The 17,401-nt window shown below is 46.7% G+C and overlaps 1 protein-coding gene across 1 annotated transcript in view; it reads right to left on the reverse strand.

Moving 5' to 3' along the window:
- Positions 1-17,401, reverse strand: part of LOC136863765 (ionotropic receptor 21a) — an 89,829-nt gene that overhangs the window by 13,524 nt on the left and 58,904 nt on the right. The window contains exon 5 of the mRNA XM_067140118.2: positions 10,292-10,651. Coding sequence (XP_066996219.2) covers positions 10,292-10,651 — 360 coding nt within the window. The remainder of the gene's footprint in view (positions 1-10,291; positions 10,652-17,401) is intronic.

The following is a 17,401-nucleotide window of genomic DNA, read 5'->3' on the forward strand; positions in this document are numbered from 1 at the left end:
GAGAAGTGGAAACCATGGAAAACCACTCCGAGGATGGCTGAGGTGGGAATCGAACCCCCTGAACTCAGTTGACCTCCCGAGGCTGAGTTGACACCGTTCCATCCCTCGTACCATTTTTCAAATTTCGTGGTAGAGCGTGAATCGAACCCGGGCTTTCGGGGGTGGCAGCTAATCATACTAACCACTACACCACAGAGGTGGGCGAACATGTACTTGAACGTCCAAAGTTACAGATCTATTCCTTCATAGGAAATGCTCGAAATGCCTTCCGTTAGCTCGACGACAAGCTTCCATGCGGTGACACCACGAAGCTCTCACCCGCCTCCACACATCCACGTCAGCTCTCACAGCTGCGACGGCATCCCAGATTCGTTGTAGAGTTGCTTCATCGGCAATTTCCACATGGTAAACCAAGTCTTTGAGGTGCCCCCAAGAAATAAAAGTCTAGTGGATTTAAATCGGGGGACCGCGATGGCCAGCTGACGGGACTATACCGACCAACCCACCGATTCGGAAAACAGCGATCTAGAAATCGACGAACGCCCATACTGACATGAGGAGGTGCGCCGTCGTGCATGAACCACATCTGCTGACGTATCTGTAGTGGAACGTCGTCCAGAAGCTCTGATAGAGAAGACTGCAGAAAATGGAGGTAAATAGAGCCAGTTGGTCATACAGGCAGTTCCAATGGTCCAAGAAGCTGATCTTCCAATATCCCGGCCCAAAGTTTTATAGAAAACCTGTGCTGGAAATGACCTTCGCGAATGGCATGACGGTTTTCTTCTGCCCATGTATGGGCATTGTGAAAATGAACGATACCCTCACGAGTAAAATATGTCTCGTCTGTAACCAACACATCGTGCGGAAAGTCTGCATTACCTTCACATTGTTGCAAGATCCAGGTACAGAATTCAGCTCTTGGTATGGTAAGTAATCCGCTTCTTGGAGATGCTGAACCCTCTGGTAGTGGTACGGTTACAATGGCTGTTTACGCAATGTACGGTTAGATGTACCTACTTGCCTTGCCATGCTCCTTGTGCTTATTTACGGTCTCTCTTCGATAAGTCGTAAAATGTCTTCTTCCCGCCGAAGCTCCGCGGGATCACGATGCGGTCCACGACCCTCGATCCTAGGAAGAAGCGAGCCTGTGTTCCGGAGTCTTTGGTGCACAGCGACGAACGTTCGGCTATTGGGAATACGGCGGTTTGGAAATCGTTTTCTGTACAGCTCCCTAGCTGCATGTGCACATTCCCCTGCTGCTCCGTAAACGCGGTGAATATCAGCTAATTCTGAAAAAGTAAATGTTCCCATTATGTGATCAATTGGATGCAGTGCTTTTTTTTTTTTTTTTTTTTGCTTTACGTCGCACCGACTCAGATAGGTCTTATGGCGACGGTGGGACAGGGAAGAGCTAGGAGTGGGAAGGAAGCGGCCGTGGCCTTAATTAAGGTACAGCACCAGCATTTGCCTGGTGTGAAAATGGGAAACCACGGAAAACCATTTTCAGGGCTGCCGACAGTGGGGTTCGAACCTATTATCTCCCGAATACTGGATACTGGCCGCACTTAAGCGACTGCAGCTATCGAGATCGGTACAGTGATGTTAGCTCTACAACTGTCCCACACCCGAGGGACAGCAAGCGACAACGTGCCAACAATGACAATGGTAGTGATGGGCGAATGATACGGAAGTTCGAGCAGCATCGAGTCGGCCCGATACGCTAAGTAGGCTCGATGCCGTATCGAACCTGTTCGAACTGTCAGGCGACACCACATATCGACTAAGCGGAGCGCGGACGGACCATTTGTCGTATTAGATTACTACTAGGTACACTCAGTATATTTATGTGTGCATGGGGGTGGGGTATGAACACAACGTTCTCAGTGAACGGAAAGAGCATTTGTTTATGTCTTTCTGGCAGTACGAACAATAGATTGGTAATATTTATTTCGTTAATATGTACCTTTGCATTTTACATACTGTCCGCTCTTCAGAAAAGCGTTTCTGTATAACTTTGTCGTGTTTTTCAGACTTAATGTTGTTTATCATTACATTCAAGTACCGTACCGTATGCTACGAGCTATTATTTTCTCATTAATAATTAGTAATGGTAAGGGTTATTCTGCCCGAAGGCAGGTCCGAACCTCCGCAGAGGTGTTCCTGAGCCGGAGTTTACGTGCGGTAGGGTGGCCAGTTCCTTTCCGCTCCTCCATTCCCTTACCCCCCACCAACAGCGCGTGGCAACCCATCCAACTCCTCACCACGCCCAATGTGGCTTAACTTCGGAGATCTCACTGGATCCGGTGTTTCAACACGGCTACGGCCGTTGGCTAATTAGTAATACATTATTATTATTATTATTATTTTGCTATTGGCTTTACGTCGCACCGACACAGATAGGTCTTATGGCGACGATGGAACATGAAAGGGCTAGGACTGGGAAGGAAGCGGCCGTGGCCTTAATTAAGGTAGCGCCCCAGCATTTGCCTGGTGTGAAAATGGGAAACCACGGAAAACCATCTTCAGGGCTGCCGACAGTGGGGCTCGAACCCACTATCTCCCAGTAATACATTATTATGTCCGCCTCTGTGGTGTAGGGGTTAGTGTGATTAGCTGCCACCCCCCGGAGGCCCGGGTTCGATTCGCGGCTCTGCCACGAAATTTGTAAAGTGGTACGAGGGCTGGAACGGGGTCCACTCAGCCTCGGGAGGTTAACTTAGTAGAGATGGGTTCGATTCCCACCTCAGCCATCCTGGAAGTGGTTTTCCGTGATTTCCCACTTCTCCTCCAGGCAAATGCCGGGATGGTACCTAACTTAAGGCCACGGCCGCTTCCTTCCCTATTCCTTGTCTATCCCTTCCATTCTTCCCATCCCCCCGCGAGGCCCCTGTTCAGCATAACAGGTGAGGCCGCCTGGGCGAGGTACTGATCATTCTCCCCAGTTGTATCCCCCGACCCGATGTCTGAAGCTCCAGGACACTGCCCTTGAGGCGGTAGAGGTAAGATCCCTCGCTGAGTTCAGGGGAAAACCGACCTTGGAGGGTAAACAGATTAAGAAAGAAAGAAAATACATTATTATAACAGACGAATTTGTTATTACTTCAGGCAGAGCAGACAATGGCCTGTAGAAAAAGGTCATGGACTTGCGACTACTTTGAAGAGCTTCCAGACAAACGAGTAAAATGCACACGATGTGATAAAATATTTAAAACCGATAGTAAAAATATATCGACGATGATAAGACACTTAAAAATTCATAATCTTCTTCCTTCGTCGAATGACACCATTCCAAATGAGGGGGAGACACCTCCACTTAAACGACGTCGACATATGCAGGTAAAAAAATTCTTAATAGGCTCCGATTTTCTTTTTTTTTCTTCTATTTTTCAGCACAGTGGACGGCCGCTCGCATTAGACTGGTGAAAGGCTCAGAACGTCCGCCTAGACAGGGTATACATGGTTACTCCACTGTTGATGTATACAGTTTATACCGATTTTACGTGCGTAAGCATTACGTTATGAAACCATCAATGTATTCATTCATTGGCAATTAGTCCGCCGCTGTGGTGTAGTGGTTAGTGTGTTTAGCTGCCACCCCCGGAGGCCCGGGTTCGAATCCCGGATCTGCCATGAAATTTGAAAAGAGGTGCGAGGGCTGGAACGGGGTCCACTCAGCCTCTGGATGTCAAATGAGTAGAGCTGGGTTCGATTCCCACCTCAGTCATCCTCGAAGTGGTTTTCCGTGGTTTCCCACTTCTCCTCCAGGCTATTACCATGATGGTACCTAACTTACGGGCACGGGCGCTTCCTTCCCTCTTCCTTGTCTATCCCTTCCAATCTTTCCATCCTCCCGCAGGGCCCCTGTTCAGCATAACAGGAGAGGCAGCCTGGGCAAAGTAGGTACTGGTCATCCTCTGCAGTTGTATCCCCCGACCCAGAGCCTGAAGCTCCAGGACACTGCCCTTGAGGCGGTGAAGGTAGGATCCCTCGCTGAGTCCGAGGGAAAAACCGACCCTGAAGGGTGAACAGATTAAGACGATGAAGAAGATGGGCAATTAAAGAAAACGATGCCGAAAACCGAAAAAGTAGCTAGTGGGTCGTAAAGTCAACAACGAACAATGGAGTTTTTTACTTCTATGGTCATGGGCCCAAACAGGAAATAAACACCCCTTACATCCTCGTTTTAAAGCGCTGGGGATATCGGTCTAGAAAAACATAAGAGCCAAGAAAGAATAATAATTTTATTGGCTTTATGTCCCACTAACAACTTTTACGGTTCTCGGACACGCCAAGGTGCCGGAAGTTAGTCCGCAGGAGTTCTTTTGCGTGTCATTAAATCTGCTAACACGAGGTTGACGTATTTGAGCTAGTGATGGGCAAATGATACCCGTGTTCAAATCAGCTCGAGCAGCCACGTGACCGAACAGGCTCGAACCTCGGCACGTATCGGGTCGGCTCGATCCCGCTCGAACACGGGTATTGTTTGCCCATCACTAGCTGTAGCCCGAGGCAGAATCTGCCTTCGGTCATGTGACTGCTCGAGCTTGCTTCGAACAGGCTCGAACCTCGGCGCGTATCGGGTCGGCTCGATCCCGCTCGAACACGGGTATCGTTTGCCCATCACTAGCTGTAGCCCGAGGCGGAATCCGCCTTCGGTCATGTGACTGTTCAAGCTTGCTTCGAACAGGCTCGAACCTCGGCGCGTATCGGGTCGGCTTGATCCCGCTCGAACACGGGTATTGTTTGCCCATCACTTGCTGTAGCCCGAGGCAGAATCCGCCTTCGGTCATGTGACTGCTCGAGCTTGCTTCGAACAGGCTCGAAACTCGGCGCGTATCGGGTCGGCTCGATCCCGCTCGAACACGGGTATTGTTTGCCCATCACTTGCTGTAGCCCGAGGCAGAATCCTCCTTCGGTCATGTGACTGCTCGAGCTTGCTTCGAACAGGCTCGAACCTCAGCGCATATCGGGTCGGCTCGATCCCGCTCGAACATGGGTATCGTTTGCCCATCACTACCGATAACGAAGGTGCGTGCTTTCACATATTACTACATTCAGTCATTGACGTATATCTTATGGGGAATAAAGATTGGTCATAAAATTAGAATGCTTAGATTATGATAATATGCAATGAAAAGGACAAAGCATGTATCCGTAATATTCCCCGCGTATTAACAGAAGTATTTCCTCTCAAGGCAGTACTTGTGTGCCTTGTAACAACTGTACGTTTGACGCAACATTATGAATAAAAAACCGAACCAAACCCCATGGCGCAACAGCCCCGAAGGGCCATGGCCTACCAAGCGACCGCTGCTCAGCCCGAAGGTCTGCAGATTACGAGGTGTCGTGTGGTCAGCACGACAGATCCTCTTGTCTGTTATTCTTGGCTTTCTAGGGCGTGCAAAATTATGAATACGGTAATATTATTGTTACAATGTCATGCTTTGGGCAGCTAAGACAGCTGTGCTGCGCGGCAGGCGATGTTCTCCTTCTGTCCTCAATGTTCGGGGCTTTGAATCCACTCCTTGGGATAGAATCACCTCTTATGCTCGTATAGAAGAATATGAGTAAGAAAGGATTGACATCTCATCAATAGTGTACACAAATACATGAATAAATATTATTATGCAGCAATGTTACTGTCTGATTGCGTGAAATGTATATGAAAATCAAAAGTGACTCGAGATTTCAAGCTGTATCCTTTACCATAATTCAGGTCAATCGGTCCGGTAGTTTTGGAACCCAACTGGAACAAATAAAACAAGACAACATCGTACGGTGTTGAAAATCCTGACACTGCCGGGTATCGAACCCGGGATCCCTGTGACCAAAGGCCAACACGCTAACCATTGAGCCATGCAGCCGAGAGAGAAATGTGTCAACAACAGCTGAAGATAAAATATCATACATATTTAGTCTTATAACCATTCAAATATGTAACTATTATGACACGTGAATGGTTTCCTTTTTCTGTATTTATACGGCCCAAACAACACGTTTTAATAGACAGTTGGTTTATTCGGATGGAGGCATTTGTAACGAATCATCGCACAAACACAAATTTTGATTGTCCCCAATATATAGGTATGGGTCGAAATTATATTATGTACAAAAGACACGGAAGTAACAGTAAAGAGGACGAACCGGTACTGTCCAGCATAATACTCTTACACATCCTTCTCAAGTTTGCTGGATCTTAGTAACAGCAAGGCGCCAGAATGCGGCGCGTACAAAAGCTCGAGCAAAGCTCGAACTTGCTCGAACTCTGACGTCATCTGTTCGAGCAGCTCGAGCCGGGCTCAAGCACATCACTAGACAATGGAGCAGTGGGTGGAGTCTACATCCAGCACCGCATCCACTTGTTCACGCGCCAAAGCTGAATGTGCAACAGCTGCGTCAAACCGTTTCCTCATGTGATTGGTTTACGTAGAGTTATAAGTGTGTTGAGGTTAAAAGGGTACATTTAACGTAAACAATAAGAATATATTTTGGAATGAATCAGTGGAGTCCGCCTCTGTGGTGTAATGGTTAGCGTGATTAGCCGCCACCCCCGGAGGTCCGGGTTCGATTCCCGGCTCTGCCACGAAATTTGAAAAGTGGTATGAGGGCTGGAACGGGGTCCTCTCAGCCTCGGGAGGTCAACTGAGTAGAGGTGGGTTCGATTCCCACCTCAACCATCCTGGAAGTGGTTTTCCGTGGTTTCCCACTTCTCCTCCAGGCAAATGCCGGGATGGTACCTAACTTAAGGCCACGGCCGCTTCCTTCCCTCTTCCTTGCCTGTCCCATCCAATCTTCCCATCCCTCCACAAGGCCCCTGTTCAGCATAGCAGGTGAGGCCGCCTGGGCGAGGTACTGGTCATTCTCCCCAGTTTCATCCCCCGACCAAGAGTCTGAAGCTCCAGGACACTGCCCTTGAGGCGGTAGAGGTGGGATCCCTCGCTGAGTCCGAGGGAAAAACCGGACCTGGAGGGTAAACAGATGATGATGATGATGATGATGAATCAGTGGAGCAAAGTCATATGCAATAATAATAATAATAATAATAATAATAATTGACTACCCGTCAATAATGTTCTTCCCAGAAAACACTTCTCGACGTTTATAACCATGGATCACAACAGTTGTGTAAGTGTCCTAAATATGATGACATTATACATTTATTGGCTTTACGTCGCACCGACAAAGGTAGGTCTTAGATGGGACAGAAAAGGGCTAAGAGGAGGAAATAAGTGGCCGTGACCTTAATCAAGGTATATCCCCAACATTTTCCTCGTGTGAAGATGGGAAACCACGGATAACCATCTTCAGAGCTGCCGACAGTGGAATTCGAACGCACTGTCTCCCGAATGCAAGCTCACAGTTGCGCGCCCCTGACCGAACGACCAACTTGCTCTAAGCTCTACGTAATTCCCCGCTGAGTAGCTCGGACGATAAAGCGCTGGCCTTCTGACCCCAACTTGACAGGTTCGATCCGGCTCAGTTCGGTGGTATTTGAAGGTGCTGAAATATGTCAATCTCTTATCGGTAGATTTACTAGAATGTAAAAGAACTCCTACGGGACAAAATTCTGCCACCCCGGCGTCTCCGGAAACCTCAAACGTGGTTAGTGGAACGTAAAAGCTATTATTATTAGTAGTAGGTCTAGTAATAGTAGCAGTAGTAGTAGTAATAGTAGTAAATTAAGCGGGTCAATTACAGTCGTCATTTTACCTATCGGCACGTACTGTCCAATAATACGCCTTCTGTTACAAATACCCTGCGGCACATTATTTAACAAGAATGTTATTTGCTTTACGTCCCACTAATTACTTTCACGGTTTACGGAGATTTCGAGGTGCCGAAATTTAGTCAGGCAGGAGTTCTTTTACGTGCCATTAAATCTACCCACACGAGGCTGACGTATTTGAGCATATTCAAATAACACCCGAGTGAGCCAGGATCGAACCTGCCAAGTTGGGATCAGAAGGCCAGCACCTCAACCATCTGAGCCATTCAGCCCGGCTTTTGTTAAAGAGAGCAGCATAAAATAGGTATGAGAAAGAACAACCGAACACGTAAACAGAACAGGAAAATGGTGTGTCTTTTAATTACTGTTTACTTTCTAGACTCTCAGGGACTTACTTTAGGGGTCAAAAGAAAGTATTGTGTATGTATTTTAACCAAGATATCTTTGTTCAGATTTTGAACATCCCGGCACGTTACGACAATCAACTTCGAACCTACTCGGACTCTATAGTAGTTTTTCATGGTACTTCCCCCGACGTTGAGAATGATTTAATATTAATTCTCTCTTTCTCTCTCTGAGGTGTTAACTATCTCAGGTGCGTTTTGTTTCCTTAATTCTTACATTATTTATCCACGAAAAACCGAAGAGTTGATCTAGTTTACAAGGAGTGGGATAAGCAATATTTTACTTAAATGCCTTCATAAGCATTCATTAACAGTTAAAACGCTAAAAAAGCTACTGTGTTAGTTTTAACGATAATGAAAATCCACAGCCTGTTTCCAGTCATTCGACCGGGTCAGGAATGGAATGAATGAAGCCTCCATCTAGGGAAGACGATAGGAATTGTGCCGCCTGCCGAAGCCTGTCGCACTCCTCTGGGGCAATGAGTAATGACTGACAGATGAAATGAAATGATATTGGAGAGCGTTGCTGGAATGAAATATGACAGGGAAAACCGGAGTACCCGGAGAAAAATCTGTTCTGCCTCCGCTATGTCCAGCACAAATCTCACATGGAGTGTCCGGGATTTGAACCACGGAACCCAGCGGTGAGAGGCCGGCGCGCTTCCGTCTGAGCCACGGCGGCTCTAGTTTTAACGATAATCGCAAATGAAATCAACAACATGTTTTAGTTGATAGCTTCTTCTAAGTAGAAAACCACGCTACGCTCCTGCAGTGAGTAATGTCATTGACATCTTATAAATCACACACATCTACACAACTCTTGATTCGCATGTATGCGCTGGTACGGATATTCCACCTCACATACTGTTTTAATTGTCGTAGCCCGTAGTAAAGGCTGAATTTCTACCGGCCACAGTCCTGAAGCTTGACAATTTTAAAACAAATTATCCTTAGGTATTGTTTATGAATCAGATCACCGAGCTCGATAGCTGCAGTCGCTTAAGTGCGGCCAGTATCCAGTATTCGGGAGATAGTAGGTTCGAACCCCACTGTCGGCAGCCCTGAAAATGGTTTTCCGTGGTTTCCCATTTTCACACCAGGCAAATGCTGGGGCTGTACCTTAATTAAGGCCACGGCCGCTTCCTTCCCACTCCTAGCCCTTCCCTGTCCCACCGTCGCCATAAGACCTATCTGTGTCGGTGCGACGTAAAGCAACTAGCAAATGAATCAGATCAGTTCCATTTCAACCAACGAATGTGTCCAAACAAATCCGAATAACACAATAATTACTTTTATAGAAAAAAGTTTGTACGAGTACAAAATATCACTCGGCGGCAACATGAGAAGGTACAAGAGTGGATACGCAGGTAAGGATTACGTGTACTTCTCACACAGTACCCTAGACCGCTTTTCGACTACAAGAAGTGGTCTGGCATGCGCTTCTTCCACCCCTACTTGCACAGCGGCTAGGGGAAGGCACAGCGACATGTATTGGCCTTCGATAACAAACAGGTTCAACAACTTTTCTTTTGCTATTTGCTTTACGTCGCACCGACACAGATAGGTCTTATGGCGACGATGGGTCAAGAACGGCCTAGGAATGCGAAGGAAGTGGCCGTGGCCTTAATTAAGGTACAGCCCCAGCATTTGCCTGTGAAAATGGGAAACAACGGAAAACCATCTTCAGGGCTGCCGACAGTGGGATTCAAACCCACTATCTCCCGAATGCGAGCTCACAGCTGCGCGCCCCTAACCGCACGGCCAACTCGCCCGGTCAACAACTTCTATACTCTGCTACTGTACTCTGCTACACGAGGGCAGTATGACGTAACCGGCGTTTCCAACTACGGCCGTTCAAAACACATTAGGTCCTGAAATATTTGGCTCATTAAAGTAATATGACAAGGTAAAAAGTAAATAGCATATGTTCTGAAATGTATTATTCTTTACCGACTAGCAAAATATCTGCACGTATATCCTTATTTTGTTACCGGGAAGCCGAGTGCTAGATTAATCGAAGTGAGTCAGCTTTAGCCATGAAATCCTTGCACTACTTAGGGTGTGGAACTTCTCACTGTTTAACTCACTTGTACCTAAATAGTAGTCATAGTAGTAAAGAAGTAAATCTGTCAGCGCATAACCATTCTACTTGTAATGTTACCTGGAGGCTGGGTTTGCAAGGATTGCAGTCATGCTGGCTCTGTATGAAACAACTACCAAGACACAGTAGAGCCACCACCAGCCAGTCAAAAGTCTCAGGCTCCAGCCAGAGGGCACTTTGGGTAAAGATACTAGCAGGAGCATCCCAAACGTGTACAGAATCCCGTTACATAAATCACCAAATAAATAAAGGCCCTCAGGTTGGTCCATTGCTGGTCCTGCAGCTACTGATGGAGTTGGGTCCCCATCAACGCCTCTCACAGAACTGGATGTCATCAACCATTGTTGAAAGCGAGAAAGAGCGTGAAAGATGAAGCCTCCCAGGATAAGTGTTACCAGCACTGCTGCCCACATGTATGGCCTGCAAAGAAATAAATTGCAGAACAACTTCACATGTTCACTTCTTCTCTTAATCTAATATAGGCTAAGTTGGCGAAAACTTGCTTACTTTTTATGAGGTAATACTCGAAGCTTCTTTTAAATAACCAGCGTTTTACTACTTTAAATAATGACTTAACTTAATCAGAATGTTGACCGACAAATTGGTAGAATCTTATACAATACTTACATTCTCAACAGGGTTAGGTTTTATAAAATGGCTAAACATTTACATATACATCGGTTAAAAAGTCTCAAAATATGGAGTAAAATATGAACTACATGTATGCCACACAATAATTTACAGGGAAGTCACAAAAAATGTTAGACCGTCTTACATATATAAATGGGATTTTATTCTGAGTATTGGTACATTTTTATTTTATTTACTTTTTACTTGTTTTGTGAGAGCACATCTCAATATTTTAATGAGAATTGCCTATTTGCGAACCAGTGGGTTACAAAAAATCTTTCAGCATCACAAGATGTTATAGGAATCATTCTGAATCTTGCAACCTTGCAATGATTTTTTCACATATGCTGGATTCGTGTTTTCTGTGTTTCCTGGCAGGTATTACAAGAAATTAATACACCATCTGTTGATAGTCCTTCGTTCGGAAAATCATTTACACACAAGCTTAATTTTACAGACGAGGACTAACGATATGGTGGTATTAACGTATCCACAAAGATGCACACGAGATGCTGTCAGTTGGTACAGTTATTTTATTCACATTTATTTACAAAACACACACATGACCTTAATCACTGTTGTCAAAAACAAAACATTCACATCACAAACCGCCATTTAAAGACAACTGCCATTCGCCGCACATCGAGATGACAACATTGAAACACAAATAAAACAGTTGACTGCTTAAAATCATGTCGTCCACGTGGTCACAAGTATAACCTTGGGGCCGATGACCTAGATGTTAGCACCCATTAAACAAGCATCATCAAGTATAACCTTGTTACACCATAACTCTATTTCCAAACACTAACTGTCAATAACTCAGCAGTAACTAACTTCACCGTCAAGATCGTCTCTTTATATAGGTGCATAGCCAAGCTTCTAGAAAGTTACATTACAAAAAATATCTTCGTGAAAATTCTCGAGTGTCAAATACATAGGTTGTAATGTATAGAATAGTCTCAATTGTTCTCGTGCCTATTACCATTCTGGAAGTTACAGCGTTTCACAATTATGGATTACAATTTGTATACACTGACTGACAGAGCAAATGCAACACCAAGAAGGAGTGGTCAGAACTTTATGCCAATTGCAGGGTAGACTGACGTCACTGAGGTATGCTCATAATGTGAAATGCGCTGCTGTGCTGCGCACGTAGCGAACGATAAATGGGACACGGCGTTGGCGAATGGCCCACTTCGTACCGTGATTTCTCAGCCGACAGTCATTGTAGAACGTGTTGTCGTGTGCCACAGGACACGTGTATAGCTAAGAATGCCAGGCCGCCGTCAACGGAGGCATTTCCAGCAGACAGGCGACTTTACGAGGGGTATGGTGATCGGGCTGAGAAGGGCAGGTTGGTCGCTTCGTCAAATCGCAGCCGATACCCATAGGGATGTGTCCACGGTGCAGCGCCTGTGGCGAAGATGGTTGGCGCAGGGACATGTGGCACGTGCGAGGGGTCCAGGCGCAGCCCGAGTGACGTCAGCACGCGAGGATCGGCGCATCCGCCGCCAAGCGGTGGCAGCCCCGCACGCCACGTCAACCGCCATTCTTCAGCATGTGCAAGACACCCTAGCTGTTCCAATATCGACCAGAACAATTTCCCGTCGATTGGTTGAAGGAGGCCTGCACTCCCGGCGTCCGCTCAGAAGACTACCATTGACTCCACAGCATAGACGTGCACGCCTGGCATGGTGCCGGGCTAGAGCGACTTGGATGAGGGAATGGCGGAACGTCGTGTTCTCCGATGAGTCACGCTTCTGTTCTGTCAGTGATAGTCACCGTAGTCACCGCAGACGAGTGTGGCGTCGGCGTGGAGAAAGGTCAAATCCGGCAGTAACTGTGGAGCGCCCTACCGCTAGACAACGCGGCATCATGGTTTGGGGCGCTATTGCGTATGATTCCACGTCACCTCTAGTGCGTATTCAAGGCACGTTAAATGCCCACCGCTACGTGCAGCATGTGCTGCGGCCGGTGGCACTCCCGTACCTTCAGGGGCTGCCCAATGCTCTGTTTCAGCAGGATAATGCCCGCCCACACACTGCTCGCATCTCCCAACAGGCTCTACGAGGTGTACAAATGCTTCCGTGGCCAGCGTACTCTCCGGATCTCTTACCAATCGAACACGTGTGGGATCTCATTGGACGCCGTTTGCAAACTCTGCCCCAGCCTCGTACGGACGACCAACTGTGGCAAATGGTTGACAGAGAATGGAGAACCATCCCTCAGGACACCATCCGCACTCTTATTGACTCTGTACCTCGACGTGTTTCTGCGTGCATCGCCGCTCGCGGTGGTCCTACATCCTACTGAGTCGATGCCGTGCGCATTGTGTAACCTGCATATCGGTTTGAAATAAACATCAATTATTCGTCCGTGCCGTCTCTGTTTTTTCCCCAACTTTCATCCCTTTCGAACCACTCCTTCTTGGTGTTGCATTTGCTCTGTCAGTCAGTGTATATGGGTATGAATAAATTATAACATTAATTTACAGGTATTTACATTAACGGAACTGATATGAATGTCTATGTACAACACAGTTTCATGACATAACCTCACACACAATACGATCATTCGACTACGTAAATAATAATAATACTAAATGAATGTACATCACTTCATAGCCATACATACAAATAATAACAATAATCGTAAAATAATAATAATCACGATCGTAAAATAATAATAATAATAATAATAATAATAATAATAATAATAATAATAATAATAATAATAATAATAATAATTCGAGCTCGATACTTGTGTTCGTTACCAATGGGTGAGAGAATATTGTTTTCAAGTTATACCTGTTATCGCACTTGCGTCAATATCCCCCCCTGTAATTTGAAACAATTTCCACACTTTGTCACTCTCGTCGACTTTGCCTTGGACGTAGATTGTACCTTCTTTCTTCCTCAATGTCGCTGGATGTGCTCTCCTCCTCTCGGCCAGCATGTGCCTTTTCGGGGGACGGGGTTGCCTCGCTGCCAGCCTCTTCCTCGATGATAGTCGATGTGTTCTCCTTACGATGACCAGATGATGCTGTGCCATTAGTAGCCTCTCCTCCCGGCTTACTATGTACGCGCAGCGGTTGGGTGACTCGCCGCAACTCCGATGCGTGGACCTTGCCAGGAGGGTTGGTCTTCAGTAAGTAGACCCCATAGCCCAGCCGCTTATCCACCTCGATGGGACCAACCCACTTAGGTGCGAGACCTGCGTGAAACCCTCCAATCTTATTACTGACTGGGTGGTTACGTCGCAATATTTGTTGGCCTGGTAGGAAGATCTGGGTATATTCGACATCATGAGCCTTGGCCTGGGTAAGGGATCTCTTCTCGGCCAAAGCTTGCTTCTGCTTGATGTTCTACTGCTGCTGCTGCCACTCTGGCAGAGAAACAGCTGCCTCATCTTGACTTGAAGTGGATGGTGGACGAAGCTCCCAATCGTCAGTGCCGTACAGCTGTCGACCAAGAAACAGCTCTCCATGGGAATAGCCGGTGACATGGTTGATACGTCGTCGCAGGGCAAAGAGCGACTGCGGTATCTGACGGTCGCACAGTCGATGTTCTTTGTCTATCAGGTGGAATCGTAGCATCCTTTTCACCTCCTGGTTCCGTCGTTCCGTTGGATTTGCCCTTGGGTTGTAGGTAGGGGTGTTCCAGAGCTCCACACCCCATTCCGTCATCATTTGTTGCCACTTCCTCGACGTGAACTGACTCCCGTTGTCTGACAGAACGCACCGTGGATAACCATAGCGGCTGAATACCTCGTCTTGTAGCAGGCTGGTGATGCGTCCCTTCGTGGCTTCAGGTATCGGAAAGGCCTCAATCCATCTTGTGAAGAGGTCAGTGATTACTATGAGTCCTGTTTTACTCCGTGGTGTTCTAGAGTAAGGACCCATTAAGTCCAGGGCTATGACCTCCCACGGGCGTTGCGGCCGTCTTACTCGTTGGCTGGAATCTGCCTTCCTGTTTTCGTCTTGGTGCAGGCACAGATGTAGCACCCCTTTACGTAGTCCAGGATGTCTTTCCGCATGTTGACCCAAAAGAACCTTCGTCGGATAGACTGATATGTCTCTTCGCCTCCTGGATGTCCGGCTTCCGTGCTGTCGAGGAATTTCTCGAGGATGTCCGTCGTGTGCTGTCTGGGGATCACCGCTACTGCAGGCGTGTCGGAGAGGTGCGACCTGTACATCAAGAGTCCTCCGTCAACCCGGAAGTTCTTGTAGCACATCTTGAATTCCCTCGGTACAAGTCACTGTCGGTGTTCTGTCTCCTAATCCACTTCGCCATGGTCCTACAGGGCTTGTCATTTTCCTGCCACTGTTTGAACACTCCTAGATCAAGTTCCTTCTTGATGGTCATAAGGACAGGGTTACTTAGGCTCACTCTGGTGTTTTTGTGGGAACTCCCTCTTGACAATGGTGCACCTAGCTTCAGGTTCCATCGCCGGGTGCCTAGATAAGCTGTCTACTCCTATGGTCGTCGGTCCTGAAACGTGACACACATCGAAATCAAATTCCGATTAACAGGACCCATCGCATAAATTTAGATTTTGAGCCAGAGACCGAGTTCAACCGTTTGAGAGCGGCGTTATCAGTGTACAGCTGGAACTTCCTTCCCTCCAAGTAGCCTCTGAATTTGCCCACGGCCCACACCACAGCTAAGGCTTCCTTCTCGGCAGTGCAGTAGCGTTGTTTGGTGGAAGATAGTTTCCTGCTGGCATACTCGATGATGTCCCTTCCGCTGTCACACCTCTCCTGGAATAACACTGCTTCTAAGCCGTAGTCGCTGGCGTCCGTCTGAAGGCACATCCGTTGAGGGTCGGGATGGGCTAGACCGGGAGCGTTGCATATCGCAGCCTTAATGCCTTGGAATGCTGCCTCTTCCTTGCTGGTCCATCGGAACGAGCAGTTGTTATGGAGTAGATCGGTACGTGGTATTGCTTTCTCTTCAAAGTGTGGCACGAAGCTGCTAAACCGTCCACACAAGCCAAGGAAGTGACGTACTTGTCGCTTGGTCCGCGGGCGTTCAGCTTCTTCGATAGCTCGATTCTTTTCCTGTTGCCTTTCTAAGCCTGCAGAGGTTAGGACATAGCCAAGATATTCTACGCGGGACTGGGCGAAGTGGCACTTCTCCAGCTGGCAAGTCAGTCCATGAATCTGCAGTCGTTCCAGCACCTTCCTCAGATGTACAAAGTGTTCTTGAAAATTCTTGCTGTGAATTAAAATGATGTCGAGATACACTTTGCAAAATTCTCCAACATATCCTGATAATTACCTCTTCCATCAGTCGCATGAAGGTGGCAGGAGCATTCTTCAATCCAAAGGGCATTATTGCAAACTGGTACAATCCTCTTGGTGTCATGAAAGCGGTCAGTGGTCCAGAACTTTCCTCGACCTCTACTTGCCAGTATCCGGAGTTGAGATCCAGCGTGTTGAAAATCCTAGACCAACTTACTTGTTTCAGCGAGTCTTTCAGGTCAGGCATGGGGTAGGAATCACTAACGGTCATCTCGTTCAACCTGCGGAAGTCCACACACTGTAATGAAGTGCATAATGGGGCTGGTAGGGAAGTTGTCCTAGTTCTCGCACGACTGTTTTAAAAACGATCTCTATATCTCTGATTAACAGACGACTGTAACCTCCACACCGGTATTCAGCAAATATACCTCAGAATGGCAGCTTGATGCATCTCTCGTCTTCTACCCAACGAAAACCCACGAGTTGACAGGAATTATGACAAAAATGGCATTACGTTATTTCCCTGGTGGCAAGCAGACTGAGACGTTGCCATAGCAACCGGTAGATACGCTGTAGGTCTGCGAGGGTGTCCGTCACTGATTGCAGAGCAACAGTATTTTTCTCCGTCATTTTAAGAGTAAGTGAAATTATGTACATAACAAAAATGATTTAGAATGAAGGGCCGTTTCACATATGGTGTACAGACCTTACATATAACCAACAGTGTAGGAGCAAAATTTAAAAAAAATCTCTTCTGGTCTTCTATAAGCATATCGAAAGCTGCTCCTGGATGAGTAGACTCTAAATATGAAGTTCGGTCGAGATCTATTCAGCCGTTTACCCGTGATGATGGAACAATATGCCTCTCGCCTTCTACCCAATGATAAACCACGAGTTTACAGGAATGATGACGAAAATTGCATTACGTTGCATCCCTGCTGGCAAGTAGACGCTGTCATGACAACCGGTAGATTTGCTGTAATTCTGCTAGTGTGTCCATCACTAGCTGCAGAGCACGAAGCCCGTACAAAATAGTCATTTTCTCCGTCATTTGAAGAGTAAGTGAAATTATATACACAACAAAAATGATTTAAAATAGACGTTTCACATATAGTCTACATATATTACAGAAAATCAATAGTATAAGAGAAAATTGAAAATAAACGCTTCTGGTCTTCCTATAAATCACCACTCTATTGCGTGGTTTTTTAATGAAATGCATACCAAACCAGCTCCTGGGTTAGTAGAATCTAAATATGAAGTTTGGTCGAGATCTATTCAGTCGTTTACCCGTG

Source organism: Anabrus simplex, chromosome 2 (assembly GCF_040414725.1).
Source record: "Anabrus simplex isolate iqAnaSimp1 chromosome 2, ASM4041472v1, whole genome shotgun sequence".
Taxonomy (NCBI): domain Eukaryota; kingdom Metazoa; phylum Arthropoda; class Insecta; order Orthoptera; family Tettigoniidae; genus Anabrus; species Anabrus simplex.